Raw genomic sequence first — 22,879 nt, 5'->3', positions numbered from 1 at the left:
CCGATCAGGCCGTACGTACGATTCATACCGTACGTATCCGTAGGATCAGGTACGAGTTTTCCCTGTTTCTGCCCGTTGGAAGTAGCCGTTTTCTGCCCGTTTTCTCGCCGTTTTTTCTGCCCGTTTTTTTGGCTGTTGTCCTTTCATCTCTCCTGAGTCCTTCTATAAAAGCCTCAAGGACCAAGCCTCCATCTACTCCAAGCCTCTCCTCCACCACCCTCCATCTACTCCAAGCCTCAAGGACCAAGCCTCTACTCCAAGCCTCTCCTCCACCCTCCTCCAAGCTCCTTCCATCCCACTTGAGCCTCTACTCCAAGTTCTCTTCCTCCAAGCTCTTCCCATACTTCATCTTCTCTACGCTCTCTCCTCTACTCCACGCTTTAGCCCTTCTCTTATCCATCATGCCTCGGGAGAAGCATGAGGCTTTTGATTTGCATTGCCTCAATGTGGAGAAGGACACCAAGAAGTCCAACTCCCATCATTGGACATGCCGATATTGCAGCAAGCCATACACCAGTGGTGCAACAAGGCTTCTCCAGCACCTTTCAAAGATTGGGGGACAAGTTGCCCCATGCAAGGAGATTCCGCAAAGCATTGCCGATGACATTTCGTGGAAGATGAGCAGTGGCTCAAATTTAAGTAGAGGAGCATCATCAACACACACACCGGCACCACCACCAGCACCACCATCGGCACATGATGAAGCGGCCACCGGCTCTTTCATTGGTGTATCCTCCACTGCCACTTCCACAGATGCACGGTCCGCCTCCGCACCGGGCAAAAGGCAAAGGGTGGTGGAGCGTGAAGGGGTGCAACCCTCTCTCCACCAAGTCACGGTGTGGGTAGTGTGAGAGGTTCGGTTGCATTCCTTAAGGAGCGGCAACGCCTTGCGGAGATAGAGATTGCTCGCACCATTATTGAATGCAATCTTGCCTTCAATGTACTCCAAAAGGAGCAATGGAAGAAGATGGTGACGGCGATTGCGAATGTGGGCCCATGTGAGGGGTGGACGGGGGTCTCTTACACGGCTATGCGCACGAGGAAGATTGATGAAGAGAAGGAGAGAATTGATCGAGCCCTTGACCCGATTCGAGCCGCATGGACGAAGTATGGATGTTCTATTCTCACAGATGGATGGAGTGATCAAAGGAAGTGTGGCATTATCAACATCCTTGTGTCTTGCCCGCTTGGCACATACTTCTTGCGTGCGGTTGACACCGGGAGAAGGGGGAGAAAGACTACCGGGAGTTTCATCTACCGCCATATTAGGCAAGCGATCATAGAGGTAAGCATTATTTTACTTAAGTGTGGCTGATTTTGTCATTTGTGCAAAGCCCTCAACTCATATGATTTATCTACCATGTATGTTGGGGCTCAAAACGTGGTGCAAGTCATCACCGACAATGCATCAAATTGTCGACGCATGGGCCGCTTGCTTGAGGCAGAATTCCCCACCATTGTGTGGACTCCATGTGCGAGTCATTGCATTGACTTACTCATGGAGGATGTGGCGAAGCTCGGGTGGGTGAAGAGGGTTGTGCAACAAGCTACATTTATTGTCAACTTCGTCATGCTAAAGGTAAAGGTGCTTGCTATGTTTCGTGAGCATAGCAGGCTTGACTTGAAGAAGCCATCGGCCACCCGCTTTGCCTACATGTGGCTGGTTTTGGAGCATCTATACGATGTGAGGCCCGCCCTTCGCCAGGCTCTTGTGAATTGCTTGCTTCATTGCAAAAATCAAGTGCAGGCAGCAGTGCAGGGCAACATTTTGGTGCAAGGTTTAAAGAAAAATTGGGGATTTCTAAGAAATTTGTGCTTAATTGCATAATTGCAGTTATATGATACAGAGAAATTTGGGGCTTTCCTAAAATCAGTGCTTAATCCAACAATTAAAGCTCATCAGTACACAGATTTTTTGGGGCTTTTGTGAAATATGTGCAATTCACACATAAAACACCCAATTGGGGCTCAAAAATTTGGGGTTTTTCAACATTGCAATTATCTACAGCCTTGTACTTGGGGCAAAACATTTGCACAGGATGGTTGCCTCCCATTGCACTCTAGTGCGTTGGAAGTTTGCCTGCAGGTGCATTTTACAGCATATTTGGTTGCACGTGTTTGCATATCTCTTGGTAAAGAGATTTCAGCAAATGGCTGGGAATACAACCAATATATTCGGGCTTTTGTCCCAAGAGGACAAATTGGATGGCAGTAATTACTCCCTCTAGAGTTTCGTGGTCCGAAACATTCTTGCGACCAAAGGATTATGGGGTTATGTGTCAGGTGAAGATGTACGCCCTATAGACATAGCACCTAGCACGCCTGGCCATGGTGCTCAACAAGCTGCAATACCTACTCCTCCCTCACAGGAGCAAAAGAGATGGGATACTCGTGATGCCCAAGCGATCGCTTTGATTGCTTTGTCAGTAAAGCGATCAATCATACTGCATATCCGGTCTTGCAAGACCTTACGGCGGCGAGCTTGGGATGTACTTGAAACCATGTATCAGGAAAGAATGAGGCCAGGGTTGAATATCTCAAGAAGGAACTTGAGAACTTGGACATGAATGATAGTGATAGTATGGTTGATCATCTTACGAAGATCCAGGATCTTCACGAGGAGTTGCTCAATATTGATGAGGTCATTTCTGAAAAGGAGGTGGTTTCCAAGAGACTATCATCTCTCCCAGAAACTTACTTGAACTTCCACACATCGCTCACTCTATCTATGTGGGGGAACCTGCAACCAATCTTGTTTGAAAAGTTGGTTGGCTTGTTACCACAGGAGGAGCAGAATCGAAAGAACAAATCTTCGGTCATGTGTAGCAGTGATGGGACTATTGTTGTCCAAGACAAGGGCAAGAGAAAAGCCAAAAGTAGTTTTCAGCCAAAGGCTGATTCGGGACAGCCTTCACAAAAGGCTAAAAATGATGCAGACAAGCCTAAGAAAAGGGAAAAATGTCACTACTACAAAAAGCCAGGTCACTACTTGAATGAGTGTTAGAAAAAGGCTTGCAAAGGAGAAGAAAAAGGAAAGCGGCATGGCTGTAGCTTCTTCTTCATCACCTACAGGGAAAGATGATGCATCACTAAATCTTGTACAGGATGAGTGGACTTTCCTTACTTGCAGCTATGATGCATCATTAGAGCATATGTCTCAGTGTCAATGAAAGACATGGCACATAGTACTTTGACAGTGGTACTTCTAAACATATTACCTCAAAGAGAAATTTGTCTAAGAAGCTTATAGTTGCCCCTGAAGGCAAGCGGGTAACATGTGCAAAAAATTCTTCTTATCTGGTTCAGGGTGTTGGGGAGGTGATCAGCAGGTGGTGCAGACTCATGTCTTCCAGATGTATTGTATTTGCCAGGGATTAAGAAGAACTTGTTCTCTGTATCCTCTTTTGCTAAAAGAGGATATGCTTTTGACTTTTAGAAGACCACGCTCCCCCTGCGGGATAGAACTAGGTCGTACCTACAAATCATATCCTTGAATCTTTACATGGTCAAGGTGTCAGACGAGTAGGAAATTTTCTTCAAGAGCTAAGACTTAGTAGACTATTTTAAGTGTTTGCCCTATTTTGGAAGAGAGGAACCTTACAATTAGTATAAGAGAAAATGCTAACTATCAAGGGATTAAAACAAGTGATTGTTTGTCATATGAGGATGAATCAATCATCTCTACTAGCCATAAAATGGTTTGAATATCCTTACATGTTGTCGTCTAAAAATCATAAGAAATTGGATATATAGCTTATGTACATGTACCTCAGCAATTGCGAGGTAAACTTGATGACAAAGCCACTAAGTGCATATTTGTGGATTACAGCAAAGGCAGTAAAGGCTACCACCTTTTTAATCCTTCCACACAAAGGATTTTGGACAGCAGAGATGTTGTGTTTGCTGAAAATTCAGACCAGCCATTGGCTGAATTTTTTGGACAGCCACCTTCAAGCCCACTTAACATGTTTGAAGGACTGCTCCCGTTCGGAATTGATCGCTCAACAGATCAACCATCAACTTTGCCTAATCGACAGCATTTGGGTTCTGAAATCAGCCCATGAATGAGCTCATTACACCTCAAAATGTAGAGGAAGCAATGGAGCAAGAGTGGACAGCAATGGAAGAGGCTAGAATTGTGCCTCATTGGCTGCTCCGTACTTTACAGGAGAGCAAACTTTCAACTCCACTTGGTAGCAGGACACGCGCTGGTTCACGTAATGCAAGAGAACAGGCAGATGTTGCTTGCATGAGTACACTTTGTGATGCAGATGAGCCAAATTCATTTGAAGAGGCTCATGAGGATGAGCATTATGTAAAAGCCATGCCAAATGAGATGGATTCTATCCATAAAAACGGCACATGGAATGTGGTAGACTTGCCTGCTGCGGCAAGAAGCCCATTGGCACAAAGTGGGTATACAAGTTGGAAAGAAAGTCTGATATTGGCATATATGCTATGAGTAGTGCCACATGTGAACATGGACTAACCAAGGGCACTTTTCTCCCTTTGGGTTTTTCCCCTTGGATATCTGGTGTGAAAGGACACCATTATTATTATTGTATTTTGATATTATGGAGTCAACTCCCTAGCTCCACACATTCTAAGCAATCCTTTCACATTTGAACATGTGAAAGGATAGTGCCACATGTGAACATGGGCTAACCAAGGGCACTTTTCTCCCTTTGGGTTTTTCCCCTTGGATATTTGGTATGAAAGGACACCATCATTATTATTGTATTTTAATATTATGGAGTCAACTCCCTAGCTCCACACATTCTAAGCAATCCTTATTGTGGGAGCATCAATCACCATCTCAAGTGTTCTTGTTGCTGCTGATTCTCTATGTGTGTCTCTGTCTGTGTGGAACCCTAACCCTAACATTACATGGATGAAATGAGTGATCGAATCACAACGGAAATAGATGCTGATTGGACAGTGACTCCTCAATGGACCAGAGCCCAACTATTTTCTCTTGGAGCTCAGCTCTTAGCACATAATGAAGCATAGACAAATAAATTGATGGGAACTGAAATAATTTCTAAAAATATATACTCTAATAGTATCGATGTTTCTAGGTTTGCACTAGAGGGCATTAGAAGACTGGCAAGGTTAATAATATGTATAGATATTCTCAAAAAAAAAACTAGGGTACAAGAGCCAGTTCTGACCCACACTCTCATGCTCACAAAGATTGGGCAAGTTGGAGCCATTTGGTTGGGGCAAACTCTGGCTGGCATTTATCACACATGCATGGAAGAGGTATGTGGACAGGACCTATGAAAGGCTAGTAGGGTGGCAGCATGTTTGTTGTCACTCCCCCCAGCCCCACCTTTTGGTGGGATTGTGAGGAAGATGACCGTGGAAGTGGGAGGCCACACGTGGCGGCCACTCTCCCAGTCCTCACATGTCCTGAGTGGCTTGATCATTTGGTTATGGGACCCTTTGGTTGGTGTTAATCTCTAACATTTGGAAATCAAACAACACCATTGCCAGCCACAAGAGTAAAATATCTCATGGGAGACATGACAGACCAACAAATGCTATAATTTACTATTAAGGTGTGCTGGTGATACACACTGTTTATTGGGCAAAGAAGTACAAGATGACCACAAAGAAAGGGCATTGATAGGATGGTCTCACAAGCATTATAGGCCTTTAGGCTACAGTCCCGCTTTAACTCCATGTCAATGATTCGGCTCTTTCTTGTAGACCCTTATAATTCCACAACAAATGCACCTCATGAACAATGACATTTAAGAATTACAAACAGATTGCAAAGGTATCGCAGAGAAAAAAATCCATACATGGCAGAATAACAAAATACGAGTAGATACGGAATTAACAAAATAGCACAATAAAAAATGGGGTTCTCAAGAAAAATTTATTACCGCTCTTCAAGATTCCAAACATCAGGAAAAGCATGCCGCATCTGTTGAAAACCTCAAATTCAGAAGAGAAAGACAAAGAATCATATACAGAGCAAAGGCCATGACACTTACTGAATGTAGAACAGTATGCCTTAAAGCAGTTAAGTGATAGAGCTATTTGAGTATCTTCTCTGCTGATTAACATAATAAAAAGCAACTTACTGACAAAGAATCCGGATCTGAGCCAGAGGTCCCGGCAACAAATGGGTCAACAATATAGTCAACAACCTGCATGGAGTTGCCATGTGACCAAATGTTAGCAGGAACACCTCAAAAATAGCAAAAGAAGAATACATCGGCACAAAGCCAAGAACTAACTGCTGTACAACTGGTCCTGAAACAGTTAAATCCAATGATTTTTGCATTTTAGAATATTATTCCCAACGTTTTCCATGGTTGGGTGAAGCATTCAAATGTTTAATAAATGGATGTTGACAATAACCTCACGACCCACATGCCTCTCCAAGAAATCGCCAACACTGCATCGAAAATGATCCAGCATAAATCATCATCTCCTAAAGAAGACATTTGTTTGACTTTGTGAAAAAATCTCAAACATGACTACAGGTAGGAGAGCTCAGAATTTGAGGGGGTATTTCCTACACCATGTAGAGACTGTAAACTTAGAACATTTGGCCAAAATGCACCTCAAACCTTTCATCTTTTGCTAATGACGATGGCTTGTCACTTTGCTTACGCGTCCAAAGGAAAGGTTCAAAAACAATGTGAAACTGCACAGCAGGCAACACAATCCAATCTAAAAATACAATATATTGTCTAGTAAGCATGCTCTCAAAAGTTGCCATAAAAGCATCTCCCCCCCGCCAACACACACATGCACACACACGAGGAAAAAAATATATGAATGCCAAAATGGCCTATGAGACCCAAAAATTAAACAATGTACAATTTGTATGTGCTTAGAGCATTTCCTATACTATTGCAACAAAAAACTGAAATTTGAAATACCTCTAAACTATCAAATTCTAGAAATGAGGCATAAGCTCCTCTGCCACCCCAAAACAGACAGTGACTCTGTGGCACAGTCTGCAATCTCTTTCCCTGGCCAAGCACATAGTCACGTTGGAATGTGCGGGAACCTCTTTCTTACAGGATGGCGATAACCAAAGTGATTTCCTCAACCTCTACCTCAGCAGAAAAAGGACCTTCTTGTGCATGCATGTGACTTCAACATGATTGAGCCACTGCTAGACAAACAGAGTGGTGGCATTCCAACCCTTCTGTCAGGGGGGTGAAAATTGACTTTAAAAAAGGTGTGGAAGTCAAAGTTGCCACTTAAGCAGCAGGTCTTTTTTTGGCAATGCATTACAGGCGTGCTACCAGTTGGTACTCTACTGGCTCAAAGGCGTATTGCTCGAGCTTTATGTCTGTGTTGCCGCCTTATGCCCGAGACCGTACCTCACTTATTGTGGAGTTGCTTGCATTCTCGCGATCTTCTTCATCACTTGACAGCAATGCTGCAGTATAGATTCCCTCAGCAGCGATTTGGGCAACTTTTTTGGATTTTTGGCAGATTATCCCCCAGCCTTACCGGGGTATGATGATTTCTTCGCATGGGTGGGCTCTTTGGACCATCTATTCCACCAAAAATCATCTGCACTTTTCTGGTGATGTTGTTCATCCCTTCCCCTATTTTCGTGCTGCTCTACTCTGGTCTCTTCGAGATTGCTATGATCTTGGCGAGCTTTCTCTCCAGCAGTTTGAAGAACTTTCCCAGTTTTTTTAGTTCGTTCTCATAGCTCCAACCGCTTCGGGTGACTATGACTGTACAGTTCACTATTTAATATAAATAGTGTTTTCACCACACAAAAAAAAAAAGAGAGTGTGTGCGCGTGCGTGCGTGCGTGCGCGTGTGTGTGTAGCAAGTCCAATCATTTGACAGCTCTCCTTCATGCTCAATTCCGTGGTGCTTCATTTGGCAGGCTTTTTTGGCTCTTTGGCAGATCTACTTCACATCCTAATTATGCTTAGTTCTTCTCTTGTTGTCGCTATTGGGCCTTATGGACCTTATATCATGCACGGAACACTTAGCTCTTTGTGCATACTTCGGTTGATGCTTACTCCTTTTTCTATTATTCACTGCACCAATCTCTCCAAGATGCGTATTTTCTTGGAGACCTTTCTTTCAGCTGGAAGTGTTTCATCACTGTTTCTAATTTCTTTTTTTTAGTAGTAGCTGCTCCTTTCTGGAGCAATTATGAATGTACAGTACCTTTATAATGAAGCAGTGGTTTTCACCAAAAAAAAGTATGTATTGGTGTATATATGGGGGGGGGGTGCACATGTGAGCATGTGTGTGTGTGCGCGCACACATAAGAGATAATTGCTTGTGGAATATGCATTACTTGTACAGACTACATGATGCCGTTATTTGATCTCATTAGCACTATGTCGATAGACTTCTCTATGCAAATTTTGGCTTCAAAAACCCAAGGGGCGTTGACAAATGCATGGCAGCTACAAGCCTGAAAGGATGCAAATAAGGGTGTGCGCAGGTTCTTTTATGCAGAGACATTCCTCATTGGAAAATCAAGAGTCCCTACTTTTCAGAAATGATAAGGGCAATTGGGCAAATGGGTGCTAGCTACAAGCCCCCTTCTTATTATCACTTGCGTACAAGGGAATTGACTGATGAGGTCAAGTGCATTGAAAATAATTTATTAGCAGTTTGAGAGAAATGGAAAAAGTATGCATGTACTATTGTATGTGATGGCTGGTCAAATAATAGAAGAAGACCCATCATCAACATTATGGTCTCTAGTGGCCAATATAAGTCAGGGGAGTATAATTTTGAGGTCTTGAAAGAGGCCATCTTGGATGTAGGGCCATCAAATGTCATCCAAGTGCATTGAAAATAATTTATTAGTAGTTTGAGAGAAATGCAAAAAGTATGCATGTACTATTGTATGTGATGGCTGGTCAGATAATAGAAGAAGACCCATCATCAACATTACGGTCTCTAGTGGCCAATATAAGTCAGGGGAGTATAATTTTGAGGTCTTGAAAGAGGCCATCTTGGATGTAGGGCCATCAAATGTCATCCAAGCTTGCGTGGACAGTGTGGCAAATTGTGTGCATGAAGGTCAATTGATAGAGCAAGAATGGCCTTCCATCTCTTACACTAGATGCACATGCCATTGCTTGGATCTACTTTTTGAAGACATTGCATAGTTGGACTGGGTTGCCCATGTCTTGGACCAAGGACTGAAATTTTGTTGCTTTATCACAAGCAACGTTGCTGCCGTACGTACGTACGGATCCGTACAATATGGTACAGCCGTACGGTATCGTACATGATGTACCTTTGCCTCACAAGACCTGCTTATAGTTAACAATAGTTACCTGACACATCAACAATTCAAAGTTTTGGTGGAAGCTGAAATTCAACCTATAAAGCTTCACATGCACATAGATGTAGATGTGGCGAGGTACAGATTTGCAATCAAACTTCAGGATGTCATTCGAAAATATGGGAAATGTTGTATGGGCATGGAAAGGCAAAATGTATTGATTGTAAAATCTAAAATACAATTATTGACAGAATATAGTCAATATAGAACACTGGATGCTCAAGAGCAGGATGATCTTCTACAAGCTCAAAATTGCTTGAACCGCAATGATACTAGGAAGCTTCAAAAATGGCAAATTAGGGCACAACAAAAATCTCTCAAGATTAAAGGTTGCTCTTCAAAGGCCATCTTTAAATATCTGCATGCTTCCACGCAGAGTTAGTCCACTGACATTCATAAACTCAAAAAGGATGATGGCCAGTGGACTCAAAATATAAGCTAGAGGCAGAAGTATAGAAGTATTGAGCCATTTTACTGTCCTTTTTGCTGCCCCTACACAGCCATCGCAAAAAATCCAACATGCCCATCATGGTTTTTTGCAGCAAGTTAACAAGATTGGTACACCTCAAAAAGCATTGGAAATGGAAGTGTCCTTTACAGAGGAAGAATTGCATGATGTCTTACGTGGTTTAGGGAAATGGAAATCTCATGGCTAGGATGGCTTGACAACTGAGTTCTTTCTTGAATATTGGGATTCAATTAAAAAGGAAGTGCTTTACATGATTAATATTTGTTGGCACTTTGGTGTCCTGCTAGCTTCTTGGAAGCAAGGGCTAGTGTGTTTGCTCCCTAAAAAACAACTATGTGATAAATTGACAGATTGGAGACCTATCACTCTTATGCCTATTATTTACAAGCTAGTTGCTAAAATGCTAGTCAACACATTGAAAGATGTCCTTCATGATGGGTTGCATCTTGCTCAATATGGTTTTGTGCCTAGGTGACAAACCATGGACAATATTGCGAATGCCTATATAGGCATTGAATATGCTAAATATATGAATCAAGATGTACTCATCATGCAAATAGATATTGAAAAGGCTTCTGAAAGTATTCAATGGCAATTCATAGCTCAAGTGATGACAAAATGGGTTTTGGTCCAAAAATGAGAAATATCATATCCTGGCTGTATGAGGAAGACACAGCCCAATGTAGTATTGAAAATGAACTCTCTACTCCGTGGAAACTTGGATGATCTGTGAGATCGGGATGTCCATTGAGTGCCTTGCTTTATGCGATAGCCACTCATCCATTGCTCTTGTATATGGATAATTTGATTGTAGAAGGGAAGCTACATAGTATTGGCATTACAGGAGCTAGCGTATTGTCCAATCCATCATCATGGCTTATGTTCAGTTCCACTTGCCTCTTATGCCTTGGGTCAAATAAGGATATTGACAGTTTCATGTCCAAAGCTTTAGAATGTTTACGTACGGACAAAAATAGATAGAAAGGCTGTCAGATTGCTCAAAAAAGAACTTGTATGCACTCCCAAAATGCACAAAGGCTTGAATATACTCAATATTCGCTACCATGCCATTGGAAGAAAGGTAAATTTACTTCTTGAATTCCTTCACCAAAAGCAACCTTGGACTTTAATGCTGGCACATTTGATTGCAACTATGAAAACAAAAGCTTTTGGGGATTGTATAGTTTCTCACCAAGATGTCATATTTGGAAAATTTGAAGATCGGATTGTGAGTTGCCCTTATTCCACTAAGCTTATACATGACTAGCAAATGCTTCTTTGTCATCTTTCTTGGTCAGGCAGACCTCTAGATAGAGGCAATTCCTTGCGAAAAGAAAGTATTCATTGGAGTAGGACTTTTTAGCATTGGCTGCATTACAACCCAAAAAAGCATACTTCCTCTCCAACTTTGGTGTACGCTTAGTTGATGATGTTGTTGATGATCAAGGCAATGTATTCTCCTTTCCACACGCTGTCAGAAGATATAATCTAGGTATGCATCACAGGCATGTATGGAATGAAATAAGCTCTATATTGCAAGATTTTCAGCCAGTGCCTCCACTTGAGGATGAGGAAAGATTAAGAGACTAGAAATTTGACAAACAACTTCCAGGTTACTCTCCTTTTTCTATCCATCACGTCACAGCAGCTAGAGGCTGTAAAATTTTGCTTCCTCTACCTTGGATACAATCACATGCAAATCAATTGTGGCATGTAAACAAACCTCTTTGATGGTGGAAGGCTTCTCTAACTGCAATTTGGAAAAGCAAATTGCCTCTAACACATAGAGTTTTCTTGTGAAGACGCATTGTGGGTGCATTCCCGGTTGGCACCTTCGTAGCCAAGAGAAACATTGCACCTACCTCTTGTAAGAGGTGTTCTCATCACCAAGAGAGAGTTATTCATTTGTTATGGGGATGCCCCTCTTCTCGTGCGACGGACTATCAAGGCACTTGAGATTGCGGTTTCCAAACAACTTTGGAAAATTCTTCTGTATGTTTGGCCGCCTTTCTTCACCTTTTCCAGATTACACTCTTTTCCTTTCTTGGACCAGATACTGAGCTTTGTGGACGATCTACCATCCACAAAATCAACTCATTTTCAATCATGCGGAGATTATATGCTTTCCTTTTTTTAGGAGGTATCTTTACCTTTCACTCCGAGATTCTTTTGATCTCAGAGATCTTTCCTCTCAACAGCTAGAAGTGTTTTTCCACTGTTTTTGATATAGGAGTAGTAGTTGTCCCAACTTGGGATAGCTATGAATGTACCATACAATCCTTAATGGAGCAATGGTTTCACAAAAAAAAAAAGCGTACATGTGAGCGTGTGTGTGTGTGTGTGTGTGTGTGTGTGTGCGCGCGCGCGCCCGCAAGATAGCTGCTGGCATGCTCTGGTCTCATGTTATGAAAGGTGGCATTCGGGCTTTACACGGTGATATATACATGATGGTTACTTAACTTTCTACTTCCTCCTGTTGATGATGATGAATGCACCCATAAAATGTGTATCATACAATGTACAAGGTTTGTGTTCCTTTGATAAATAGAGATTTGTTTGGGAATATGTACATAAGATGCATCCTGACATCATGTTTTTTCAAAAGCATAACTAGCATGAATTTGCTGGCAAGATAGGTTTCTTTGATGATTACTGTATATACTACACTAGCTTGAGTTCTTTTTCTGGTGTTTGTGTGCTGATCAAGCAAATTTTACAACCAACAGTGGTTTATAATGATCTAGACAACAGACTGATTATTTTGCACTGCAAGCTCAATGGGGAACTCTATGAGTTTGGCTCTGTATATGTGTCTATGGTTTCAGCTCGCGGAACTCTTTTGTGGCATTTTATGGTTCAGTATCCTTGGTTGTTGAATGCTCTTATTTTTGGGGATTTTAATAACTCCCCTTCTGCTCAAGACAATACTCGGGGTCTCACATATGCTTGCTTCTGAGAAAGTGGCCTAGAGAAATGTCATGGTTGATCTTGGATTGAGAGATTTATGGACAGCCACTTCTCTTGATAAGAGAGCTTTTACTTTTCACCATAATATGCATTTGGATTATCGTGCAAGATTGGATTGTTGGTACCTCTTGTATACAGATCATGTTGACACTTTTCCATGTCGTATTACTCTTTGAACCTTTCTGATCATGCACCGGTTTGGTTGGGTTTGTACTTTGATATGCCTCTTGATGAGGCTTCCTTACCCACTAAACGGCTTCTCTACTGAACAAATCCTATCTCTCGCATGTATTGTTTCAGGATATGATTATTAATGTCACTGACACGTTACAGGCTGAAATGTATGAGAACATAGACATTGCATGGTACCATTTTGCTGCCCATATGTAAACGGTTATCATTGAATATGGCTAATGGTATTTGGGGGAAGAAACACAATACATTAATCAGTTGAAGAATATGCTGCAGTTTTTGGAGGAGACCAATCATACTCGCATGCTATCCCAACAAGAGGAGGATCATATTGTCTATGCAAAGCATGCATTGCCCCTCAATGACCATCGAAAATTGCAAAAAAACATTGTAGATATGGATGAAGCGGTTGATTTGAAGTCCATGTTTTTAGCTATGGAACTAAACACGGCACTAAAGGCGCTTGGTAACTGGAAGACTTCAGAATGGGATGGATTGAGTATGGAGTTCTTTTTGCAGTTTTGGCCTATGATTGAAGAGTCACTTTTGCTTATGATCAATGAGGCTTGGCAGGAGGGATTGATAAGACTCGTGCCAATAAAGGATTTTTGTCAAAAACTTTTTGATTGGCACCCTATTACCTTGATGCCAGTGATTTATAAATTGATCACTAGATAATCACTAATCGCCTCAAAAAGATCTTCAATAGGGGTCAACATCAAGCACAATATCATTTTGTTCTTCGTAGATAAATAACAAATAATATCTATGTTGGCATAGAGTATGCATATTATACCAAGCAGGATGTGATCTTATTGCAGGTTAATATTGCTAAGGCTTTTGATACAGTCCAATGGGATCCAATGGAATTACATTGCAAAAGTCAGAGCGAAGTTGGGCTTCAGTCCAAAAATGCAGAACAAAATTTATTCGCTGTATCGAGATAGCACTGCTACATGCATTTTGGGAAAAGGCTTATCCTCTCAATGGGTTTTGGGTAGATCTGTGCGACAAGGCTACCCTCTCAGTGCCTTGCTCTATCTAATGCTACTCATCCCTTCTTGATATATATGGATAAGTTCACTAAGGCTGGCAAATTACATGGGCTTCGTCTCCATTATGGTCGGCATTTGGTTGCTCAGGTATGCTGATGACTCTTTCTTCTTTCCTCATAATATGCAATCAGATCTCCGATGTCTCATGAACGCCTTGCATATGTTTGGAATGGCAACAAGTCTTTCTATCAATTTTTAAAAATCAAAAGAAGCTCACTAGCACAGGATTCTATGGCCTGGGCAAATCATATTGCCTACACAACATGTCAGACATTTGGAATATCTTGGGGGATGGAATCGTTCACTTCGTGGTGCTAGTTCAAGCGATTTTGATGGCTTACATTCAGTTTTTCTCCCTCTTTTGACATGGTCTAAAAACCAAATCTCTTGTTTTATGACAAAAAGCATTGAGATCTTTTGGCAATACTTTCAGACAAGAAAGTGTCTTTTGGAGCTGTGCATTACCTGCTCCTTTGGCTCTCCATTCCCCACGACAAACTTTCTTTCTACAAAAGGCATTTGGGTTTGCCAAGATGTTGATGCTCAAGGAAATGTTATGTCCTTTCCTCGAGCTCAAAGCCGTTGGCAGTAGGGTATGCACTACAAACCTTTATGGCGCATGTTAAGAGGATCAATTGCAGCCTTTTACTCCTCGTATGATTGTTCCGGTTGGTGAAAAGACAGAGGATTGGATTTTCCATAGGGCAGATCTTGGACCTTATCCTAGTTTCTCTCTCTCTCTCTCTCTCAGACATTGTATCAGATGTCACATGGTTGTAACTTTGGTCTCATAGGTCACTTTGGCCTTTTGAAGACATTAATATAAAATTTCATTTCATTTCTCTCTCTCTCTCTCTCTCTCTCTCTCTCTCTCTCTCTCTCTCTCTCTCATTTCATTTCTCTCATTGTAATTTAAACTCTTAAGAGTCTTAAGAGTTCATTTTGAGTTATTTTTTTTCAGTTTTATGCCTCTTTGGCATCGATACCCAGAGTGGAATGTAAATGGATGTACCTGATCTGTCCCATAGGTCGGATTCGGCCTCCCGTGGACGTTAATATAACTCTCTCTCTCTCTCTCTCTCTCTATTTGGGTTATACATTGATGAGGTGGCTGACTTCATTTCATTTCATCTCTCTCTCTCTCTCTCTCTCTCTCTCTCTCTCTCTCTCTCTCTCTCTCTCTCTCTCTCTATTTGGGTTATACATTGATGAGGTGGCTGACTTCATTACACGGGGAGGCAGAGATGGAGTTGATCTAGCAGGTACCTCAGTACATATTATGCTTTATGCTGATGATATTGTATTAGTGTCTGAGTCTCCAAGAGGTCTACAGCAGCATCTACATGCACTCGATGATTTCTGCACACAGAGGGGTCTTACTATGAACCTTGGGAAAACCAAGGTTATGGTCTTTCATACATCGAGACAGGGCAGGAGTCAGCTGACAATCACTCTCGCAGGACACCAGGTGGAGGTGATGACATCATACGTGTACCTAGGGGTTACCTTCTCTGCAGCAGCCACGCGCTTCACCATGGGTTCAGCAGCCAGAGCTAGATTGACACGGGGATATGCAGCATTGGCTATGCTAGAGAGACGGTGCCACTAGGCGCATTTTCAGGAGCCCCGGACAAAGGGGTGGCTATTTGACACATTAGTCACACCGGCACTGATGTATGGAGCAGCGGTATGGGTGCCAGGCCTTGCTACCCATTGGTGGACACAGATAGAGAGACCACAGGCCCTCATGATGGCACGCATGATACGCAGCAAACCGTCAGTACCTCATGACATTATCCGAGCAGAGTTTGTTGCGCCTCCTATGATGGTACAAGCCATATTCCATGTTTGCCTGCTAGACAGATTCAGAGAGATGCCACAGGACAGATTGTCATACAGAGCTTTTGAGACATCTAGACAGTTGGCTGAGGCAGGAGACAAAGGATCATGGTATGCACAGGTCACACATTGGTTCTCACAGCATGGCCTAGACATGGATCATCTACCACCATTCCAGTATGACAGGGATGCACCACATATCCGTCTCTCTCATAGTGAGAGGAACAGAGTATTGAGACAGGACCTATGGTAGCTCTATACACGAGAGACATGGATATCGCCTACACAGCCTCTTCCACCAAAGACGCTACACTACAGAGATCACTTCATGAGTATCACTGATGATGGACTTATAGAGAGGCCTAGATACATGGAGGGCTCTTTACCACACGGCTCCGGAGTGGCTATTGGTCAGCTTAGAGTTTCATCACATCGATTGGAGATCGAGACTGGCACAGCAGCACAGATCCCCCGAGAGGAGAGGTATGCAAATTGTGCAGAGAGGAGGTGGAGAGTGAGGAGCATTATGTATGCAGATGCAAAGCATATACAGCCATCAGAGAGAGATATCCCATTTTATTCAGAGAGCCACATTCCCTACGCCAGATCTTTGAGGCAGCATACCAACGCATACTGGGGAGATTCATTCTAGACATACAGCGTCACAGAGAGACATCATTACAGGCTCAGACAGCTCCAGAGGGGGGACGACAGACACAGATTACTACATTTTTTTCAGAGATCCATCGCACTCCCAGCCCCTACACAGTAGGGAATTACTCTCCAAAGAGCAGAGACACTCAGAGCCCACAGGAGACAGAGGACACCTGGCTTTCGGACACCACGCCTATACCAGAGAGAGATGACAGAGATCAGAGCTCAATTTCACAGAGAGGGTGCGGAGCCACTGGCTCGCTTCAGAGCAGACCCAGGCATGTTCTTCAGGGAGCTGTGGACACCCCCTTCATTGATGTATACCATTTTATACCCCCAGTATGGTACAGGATGGAGCTAGCTAGGTTGCATATCATGATTGTATACTCCATGCATATAGCTTTTGCATTCTCCTAGTAGTAGAGCTCCATCCCCTCCCCCCCCCACTCATTGTACTTATTGCACACCCAAATTCAGCTTTTTTTTAGTTCAGTACTTTTTCATTTTGTTGGGATGACAGAGGATACCCCACACAGGTACACTGATTTGTCTCATAGGCCGAGTTCGATCTTTTGGAAGACGTTAATAAATCTTTCTTTCTTTCTCTCGATGTCAGAGGACAGTGGGCCAGACAGTACAAGTTATGGGCAACACCTTCTGGACCTGGGAGCTAGACACCATCTCGTTATTTATAACGGGATGTCACAATGGCCAGAATCGGGAAGACTCACATGTTTCCCATCATCAGGAGGCAGCAGCACTGTGGACTACATATTGGGCTCGCGGGAGAGCACAGACCTGATAGACTCTTTCACTATCCGTACATGCCCCATTGGTGTGGACCATACTTATTTGGCTTTTTCTCTTAGGAGCTCTCTTGATCTGCCACCCCCGACCACTCAGGCATCTTGTACCATCTTCCACTTTACCCGGGAGCTTGTAGACGTTTATGATTCAAAAGTACATGATGGCCTCTTTGGTATGGACCCTACAGCACCCATCGATGTACTGACGGCCCAGCTTTCACACATACTGCACACAGCAGCTAGCCACAGCTTTCCACACCATCTCCAGACAGGGAAGCCACCTAGATCCGGGGACATGCCCCAGAATAGATGGTATGATAATGAGTGCAGAGAGCTTCATCGACATCTCCGAGCCCAGATAGTGAAAGGGGAAATAACACAGTAGCAGGCCAGTAGACAGATGTGGTCTCTTACACGCCGTAAGCGACGCACATATGAGGAGGCTCAATACTGGGACATCTACCACATGCTCATGAGCAAAGATGCAGCCACTGCTTGGCGACGACTCAGAGAGCCACGCCCCCCCACCCCGATTACTGATCCTCAATGCTGGCAGAGTTATGCAGAAGGGCTTTATGATGTTCTGTACCAGCCACTCATCCCTCGCCCCACCGAGACTCCACCGACCTCATCGGTTTTCTTTACTACCGATATGGTATCTCGAGCTATACATAGATTCCAACATGGGAGAGCTGCGGATCACACCGGCTTACAGGGTGAGCATTTCATTTATGCAGCTTACACACTCTCTCCTTTTATTGCTTACCTCTTAACAGGGCTCTAGTAGAAGGTTTCCCAGCTGAGTGGACGATACCGATCCACAAAGCTGGGGACATGTTGGACCCCGGTAATTACAGAACTATCATGATTGGTCATACCTTGGCCAAACTCTATGGGGCTATCCTGGAGGCAGAATTGAGCATACACGCTGAGAGGGAGGGGCTTCGTGCCCCTGGTCAGGCAGGTTTTCGGCGAGCCTTCTCTACTATTGATCACATTTTCACCCTGAGATGCCTGATTGACCAAACTCGGGCACGGAGACAGAGACTCTATTGCTGTTTTGTGGACTTCCGCAAAGCCTTCGACACAGTCCCGAGAGAGTGCCTCTTCCACCGCTTACAGACACTGGGCATACCCCCCGACATGATGTGGGGGATTTACAGATTATATGAGCAAGTGTTTGGACGAGTTAGATGCCCAGGGGGACTATCAGATATGATTGCCAGCACCATTGGTGTGAAGCAGGGCTGCCCTCTCTCCCCGACACTCTTTGGCTTATACATCGATGAGGTAGCAGACTACATCATACACGGAGGAGGCTCTGGGATTGACATCAGGTACGACTGTACACGTTCTATTATATGCTGATGATATCATTCTTGTGTCGGATACTCGGACAGGGCTACAAAGGCATCTACAGGCCCTGGATATTTTCTCTGCAGAGCGAGGACTCATAGTGAACCTTGGGAAAACCAAGGTTATGGTCTTTCATACATCAACAGCAGTCAGATGCCAGACTATCCTTACACTAGCCCGGGGACAGGTAGAGGTGGTGGGCTCATATGTATACCTTGGGGTCACATTTACCAGCTCATCAAGGAGATTCTCTATGGCACAGGCAGCCAGAGACAGAGTGACACGAGGGTACGCAGCACTAGCAATTTTGGAACGCTAGTGTCACCATGCACACTTCAAGGAGCCCCGTACTAAGGGGTGGCTATTTGATACACTAGTTACTCCACCATTGATGTATGCAGCCGCAGTATGGGCACCAGGTTTGGCTACATCCTCATGGACACAGATAGAGCGTCCTCAAATTTTGATGCTCTCACGGATGATCCGCAGCAAACCTTCCGTACCACATGATATCCTTCGAGCGGAGTTTGTTGTACCACCTATGTTAGTAGAGGCCATGTTCCAGACTATATCTTTTATACACAGGATGCGGGAGCTCCCACTAAATCGGGTATCTCGGGCTGCTTTTGAGGCATCCAGACAGCTTGCTAAGGAGGGACATACCTGGTCATGGTACTCCCAGGTGGTACAGTGGATATCATCACAGGATTGATATTGACAGATTACCACCCTTACAGTATGACCTAGCTGCACCACACAGACGCCTCTCTCAGATAGAGAGGAACAGAGTAATGAGACATGACATTTGGCAGGGCCACATACAGGAGACTTGGCTATCTCCCAGTCAGCCACTCCCGACGAAGATGCTCCACTACAGAGACCACTTCTTGAGCACCTCCACAGACGGCTTCATCCAGCGACCACGATACTTGGAGGTCCACTTATATCACATGGAGCCAGAGTAGCCATTGGGCGACTAAGGGTCTCATCACACCAACTAGAGATCGAGACTGGGAGAGCAGCATGCATCCCTCGAGCAGAGCGCATTTGCAGATTATGCCAGACGGGGGTAAAGACAGAGGAGCATTTTGTTTGCCAGTGTGGTGCTTTGCAGGAGATCAGGGCATGCTATCCTGAGGTTTTTAGAGGGACCACATCACTTAGACAGATCTGGGAGAGATCGGACCAGAGACAGCTAGGCAGACTACTACTAGCACTACAGAGACACAGGGAGATCTTACTTCAGACACCCGCACATCATAGCGGAGGAAGACAGTCCCAGTTGACTGACTTCTTCCAGAGATTGGCACCAGTAGCCCAGCCCCACACATTGGGAGTGACATCTCAGCGAGCGGAGGAGATTCGAGCCAGGCGACGACCCAAACTAGCCGGCTACCAGACACCACGGCTACACCTGTAACGGGAGGCGGACGCGTGTATTGGAATCGTATAAATGTGAACAAGATTCTGAGCACTTAACAATTGAGCATTACAACCACAAAGCTGAAAATGACAGTGCACCACATAAAGGGGCCGATGATAGGCTGACCCCCCCCCTTTAGGTTATATTACCAAAAGAGTCTGCAAAGTACAAGTTTACGGGTGCCTGGGGATTCACCACCAGCCTGCACCTGATTCTTCCAAATACATCATGAATGAATACATCTCAAACAAGAGAATCTGTAGGTACATCCGCCCTACACACAGGTACATCCGCCCTGCACAAGCCTCTTCACAGGTACATCCGCCCTGCACAAGAGTATCACAATCCTCACAGGTACTCCGCCCTGCACAGGATGTAAATGGATCTTTAGGTCCTGTTTCCACGCGAGAAACTGATCCAGAAACCTGTGTTCTCCGCGAGCAAGTGTTCCCAATGCTTGCCCTAAACACCTGTTACACCAGGAACCCTTGAGACACATCCATGCTCACATATTCCATTGCTGTCCGGCCTGTTTTATGCAATAACCAGTCCAAAACAGCAGCTTTCCATCGCGAGAAATCCACCTGTAAAGGGTCCTACAGCCCTGTGGAGGTCCCTAGAGCTGTCCTGTACTGTCCAAGTTGACTTTGGACACCTGTAACCAGCCCAAAACTCGCAATAACCAGAAAATACAGGTCTGAAATTTACCAACCAGCCCTTTAGAAGAGTGTGGGGATCGATATCCAAGCTTGTGTGAGTCCGGGAAGCAAGCAACCAGCCCTGTAGCAACTCCCAAAGCTTCAACCAGCTCTCCAATGTGTTGAATCCTGAATAAAACAGCCCAAATGGTCTCTTGAAGGAGGCGCCTTTCTCCAGTGCCACCTATGGTGCTTGGTGGGTACACATACAGGCTGACAAGTGTCCCCATAAGGTGTCCAGGTAGGTGTCCAGCCCATAGTGCTCCATTTGTCCTGTTTGAATAAGTTTAGGTCCAACCAAATGGGAAATGGCCATAAGCTGTCCGGACTTCATTAATTTTGGTCCAACCAAATGCGAACGCATTATAAGTTGTCCGGCCACTTATTAATGAGTGTGGACCTGCAAACCAATAAACTTTAGTAGTAAATGAAATAAGCTGTAAATTGAGTGTGGACGCACTTACCACCTGCAAAACCCATAAGCCCACAGTTTTAGGCCCAAACAGGTGTGCACACACGCGTCCACAAGGTGCCCGGGCGTCCCCGGTCCCTCGGACTTCACAAGCCAAAATAACAAGCATTGTCCAGGCAGCAAGACAATGTCACACAAAGTAAAATAAAGTTATGACATGCATCATTTATGCATTGTGCACATGTAAACTTGGAGAACCACCTATCATCATTCTTGTACTTGAAAATATTCCGCCTGCCATCATAACACACCATGTGTGCATGGCCGGAATCCACACGGGCACCGCCCGAAAGTCCACAAATGTCCTGCCATGTCCTTGGACTCATATGCATCCACTCATATGATCCATACACATGCCCAGGTATAATACATACATGCATCCGCATGTTTCTAGGCCTGACACGCATCCGCATGTCCCTAGAATATAGGGATTTGTGACATCCCCCCGGCTTCTAATCAGTTGACCGCAACTGAAAAGCCTCCAGATAGGCCTTCAAAAGATCTGGGTAATCCTCGAAGTAGGCCTCATCCATCCATTTCGCATCCAAAGCTGAATAATTCTTGAACTTCACAAGGTACCTACGAACAAGTTTGCCTCCCGCAAGCTTTCGTTCCTTGTGAAAAACAATCTGTTCAGGTTGAAGAATCTCTTCCAGCTCATCCACCTCGGGTGGGTCTTCCAAAACCGGCTCAAACGGTGTCGGTCCCACATAAGGCCTCAATAGGCTCACATGAAAAGCATTATGCATATTCCAATGATCTGGGAGTACAAGCCGAAATGCAACATCATTGATCTTCTCCAAGATCTGAAAAGGTCCATAGTACCTGTTGGAAAGTTTAGGGTACTTTCCCTCTTTCCCTGGCCTCTTCCGAAGGCGTGCCTTTTCAAATTTCAGCAAGACCCAATCACCTTGTTTGAATTGTACATCCCTTCTATGCTTATCAGCTGCCTTTTTATTCTTGGTTTGAGACCTCTCTATGGCTGTCCGTACCTGTGCAAATGCAGTATCCAAGTCTCTGACATACTCATCTGCTGCAAAAATCTCATCCTTTGTACGAAGGATGGGTGGTAGTACCACCTTGCCATAGATAATCTCAAAGGGCGCCTTGCCCGTAGAAGTATGTACCGTATTGTTGTAGGCAAACTCCACAAGTGGTAAATACTTCTCCCAATCCGATTTGCGGTCAGATACATAAGATTTCAGCAAGTCGAGGACGGCTGAATTTGCTATTTCACTTTGCCCATCTGTCTGTGGATGGTAAGCTGATGAGAAGTTCAGCTTTGTACCCATATTGTCAAACAATGCGCGCCAAAATAAGCTTGTGGTTCTAGGATCTCTATCCCCCACAATAGATTTAGGCATGCCATGGTGTTTGAATATCTGTGCCAAAAACATCCTAGCCATATGATCTGGCTTTATTGTCTTGCGCACGGGAATGAAATGTGCCTGCTTGCTAAACCTGTCAATAATGGTCCAAATAGCATCATTTCCCTGTGGCGTCCTTGGCAAATCCATAATAAAATCCATAGCAATGCTTTCCCATGGTTCATTTGGTATAGGCAAAGGTTGAAGCAATCCAGGTGCTTTATGTCTGTCAAATTTGACCTTTTGACATACCATACATTCACGTACATATGCTTCAATA

The 22,879-nt window shown here is 44.1% G+C and overlaps 1 protein-coding gene across 1 annotated transcript in view; it reads right to left on the bottom strand.

Annotated features, from left to right (window-relative positions):
* The window catches only part of HEMG2 (Flavin containing amine oxidoreductase family), a 144,268-nt gene that overhangs the window by 101,800 nt on the left and 19,589 nt on the right, over window positions 1–22,879 (bottom strand). The window contains exons 7-10 of the mRNA XM_086820262.1: window positions 6,585–6,661; window positions 6,373–6,409; window positions 6,093–6,158; window positions 5,892–5,932 (exon numbers count right to left, since the gene is read on the bottom strand). Of these exons, the coding sequence (XP_086676388.1) occupies window positions 5,892–5,932; window positions 6,093–6,158; window positions 6,373–6,409; window positions 6,585–6,661 (221 nt within the window). The remainder of the gene's footprint in view (window positions 1–5,891; window positions 5,933–6,092; window positions 6,159–6,372; window positions 6,410–6,584; window positions 6,662–22,879) is intronic.

Source organism: Cibotium barometz, chromosome 26 (assembly GCF_041138505.1).
Source record: "Cibotium barometz isolate CiBa-2024 chromosome 26, ASM4113850v1, whole genome shotgun sequence".
In the NCBI taxonomy this organism is placed as follows: domain Eukaryota; kingdom Viridiplantae; phylum Streptophyta; class Polypodiopsida; order Cyatheales; family Cibotiaceae; genus Cibotium; species Cibotium barometz.
This window is presented reverse-complemented; position numbering and strand designations above follow the sequence as displayed.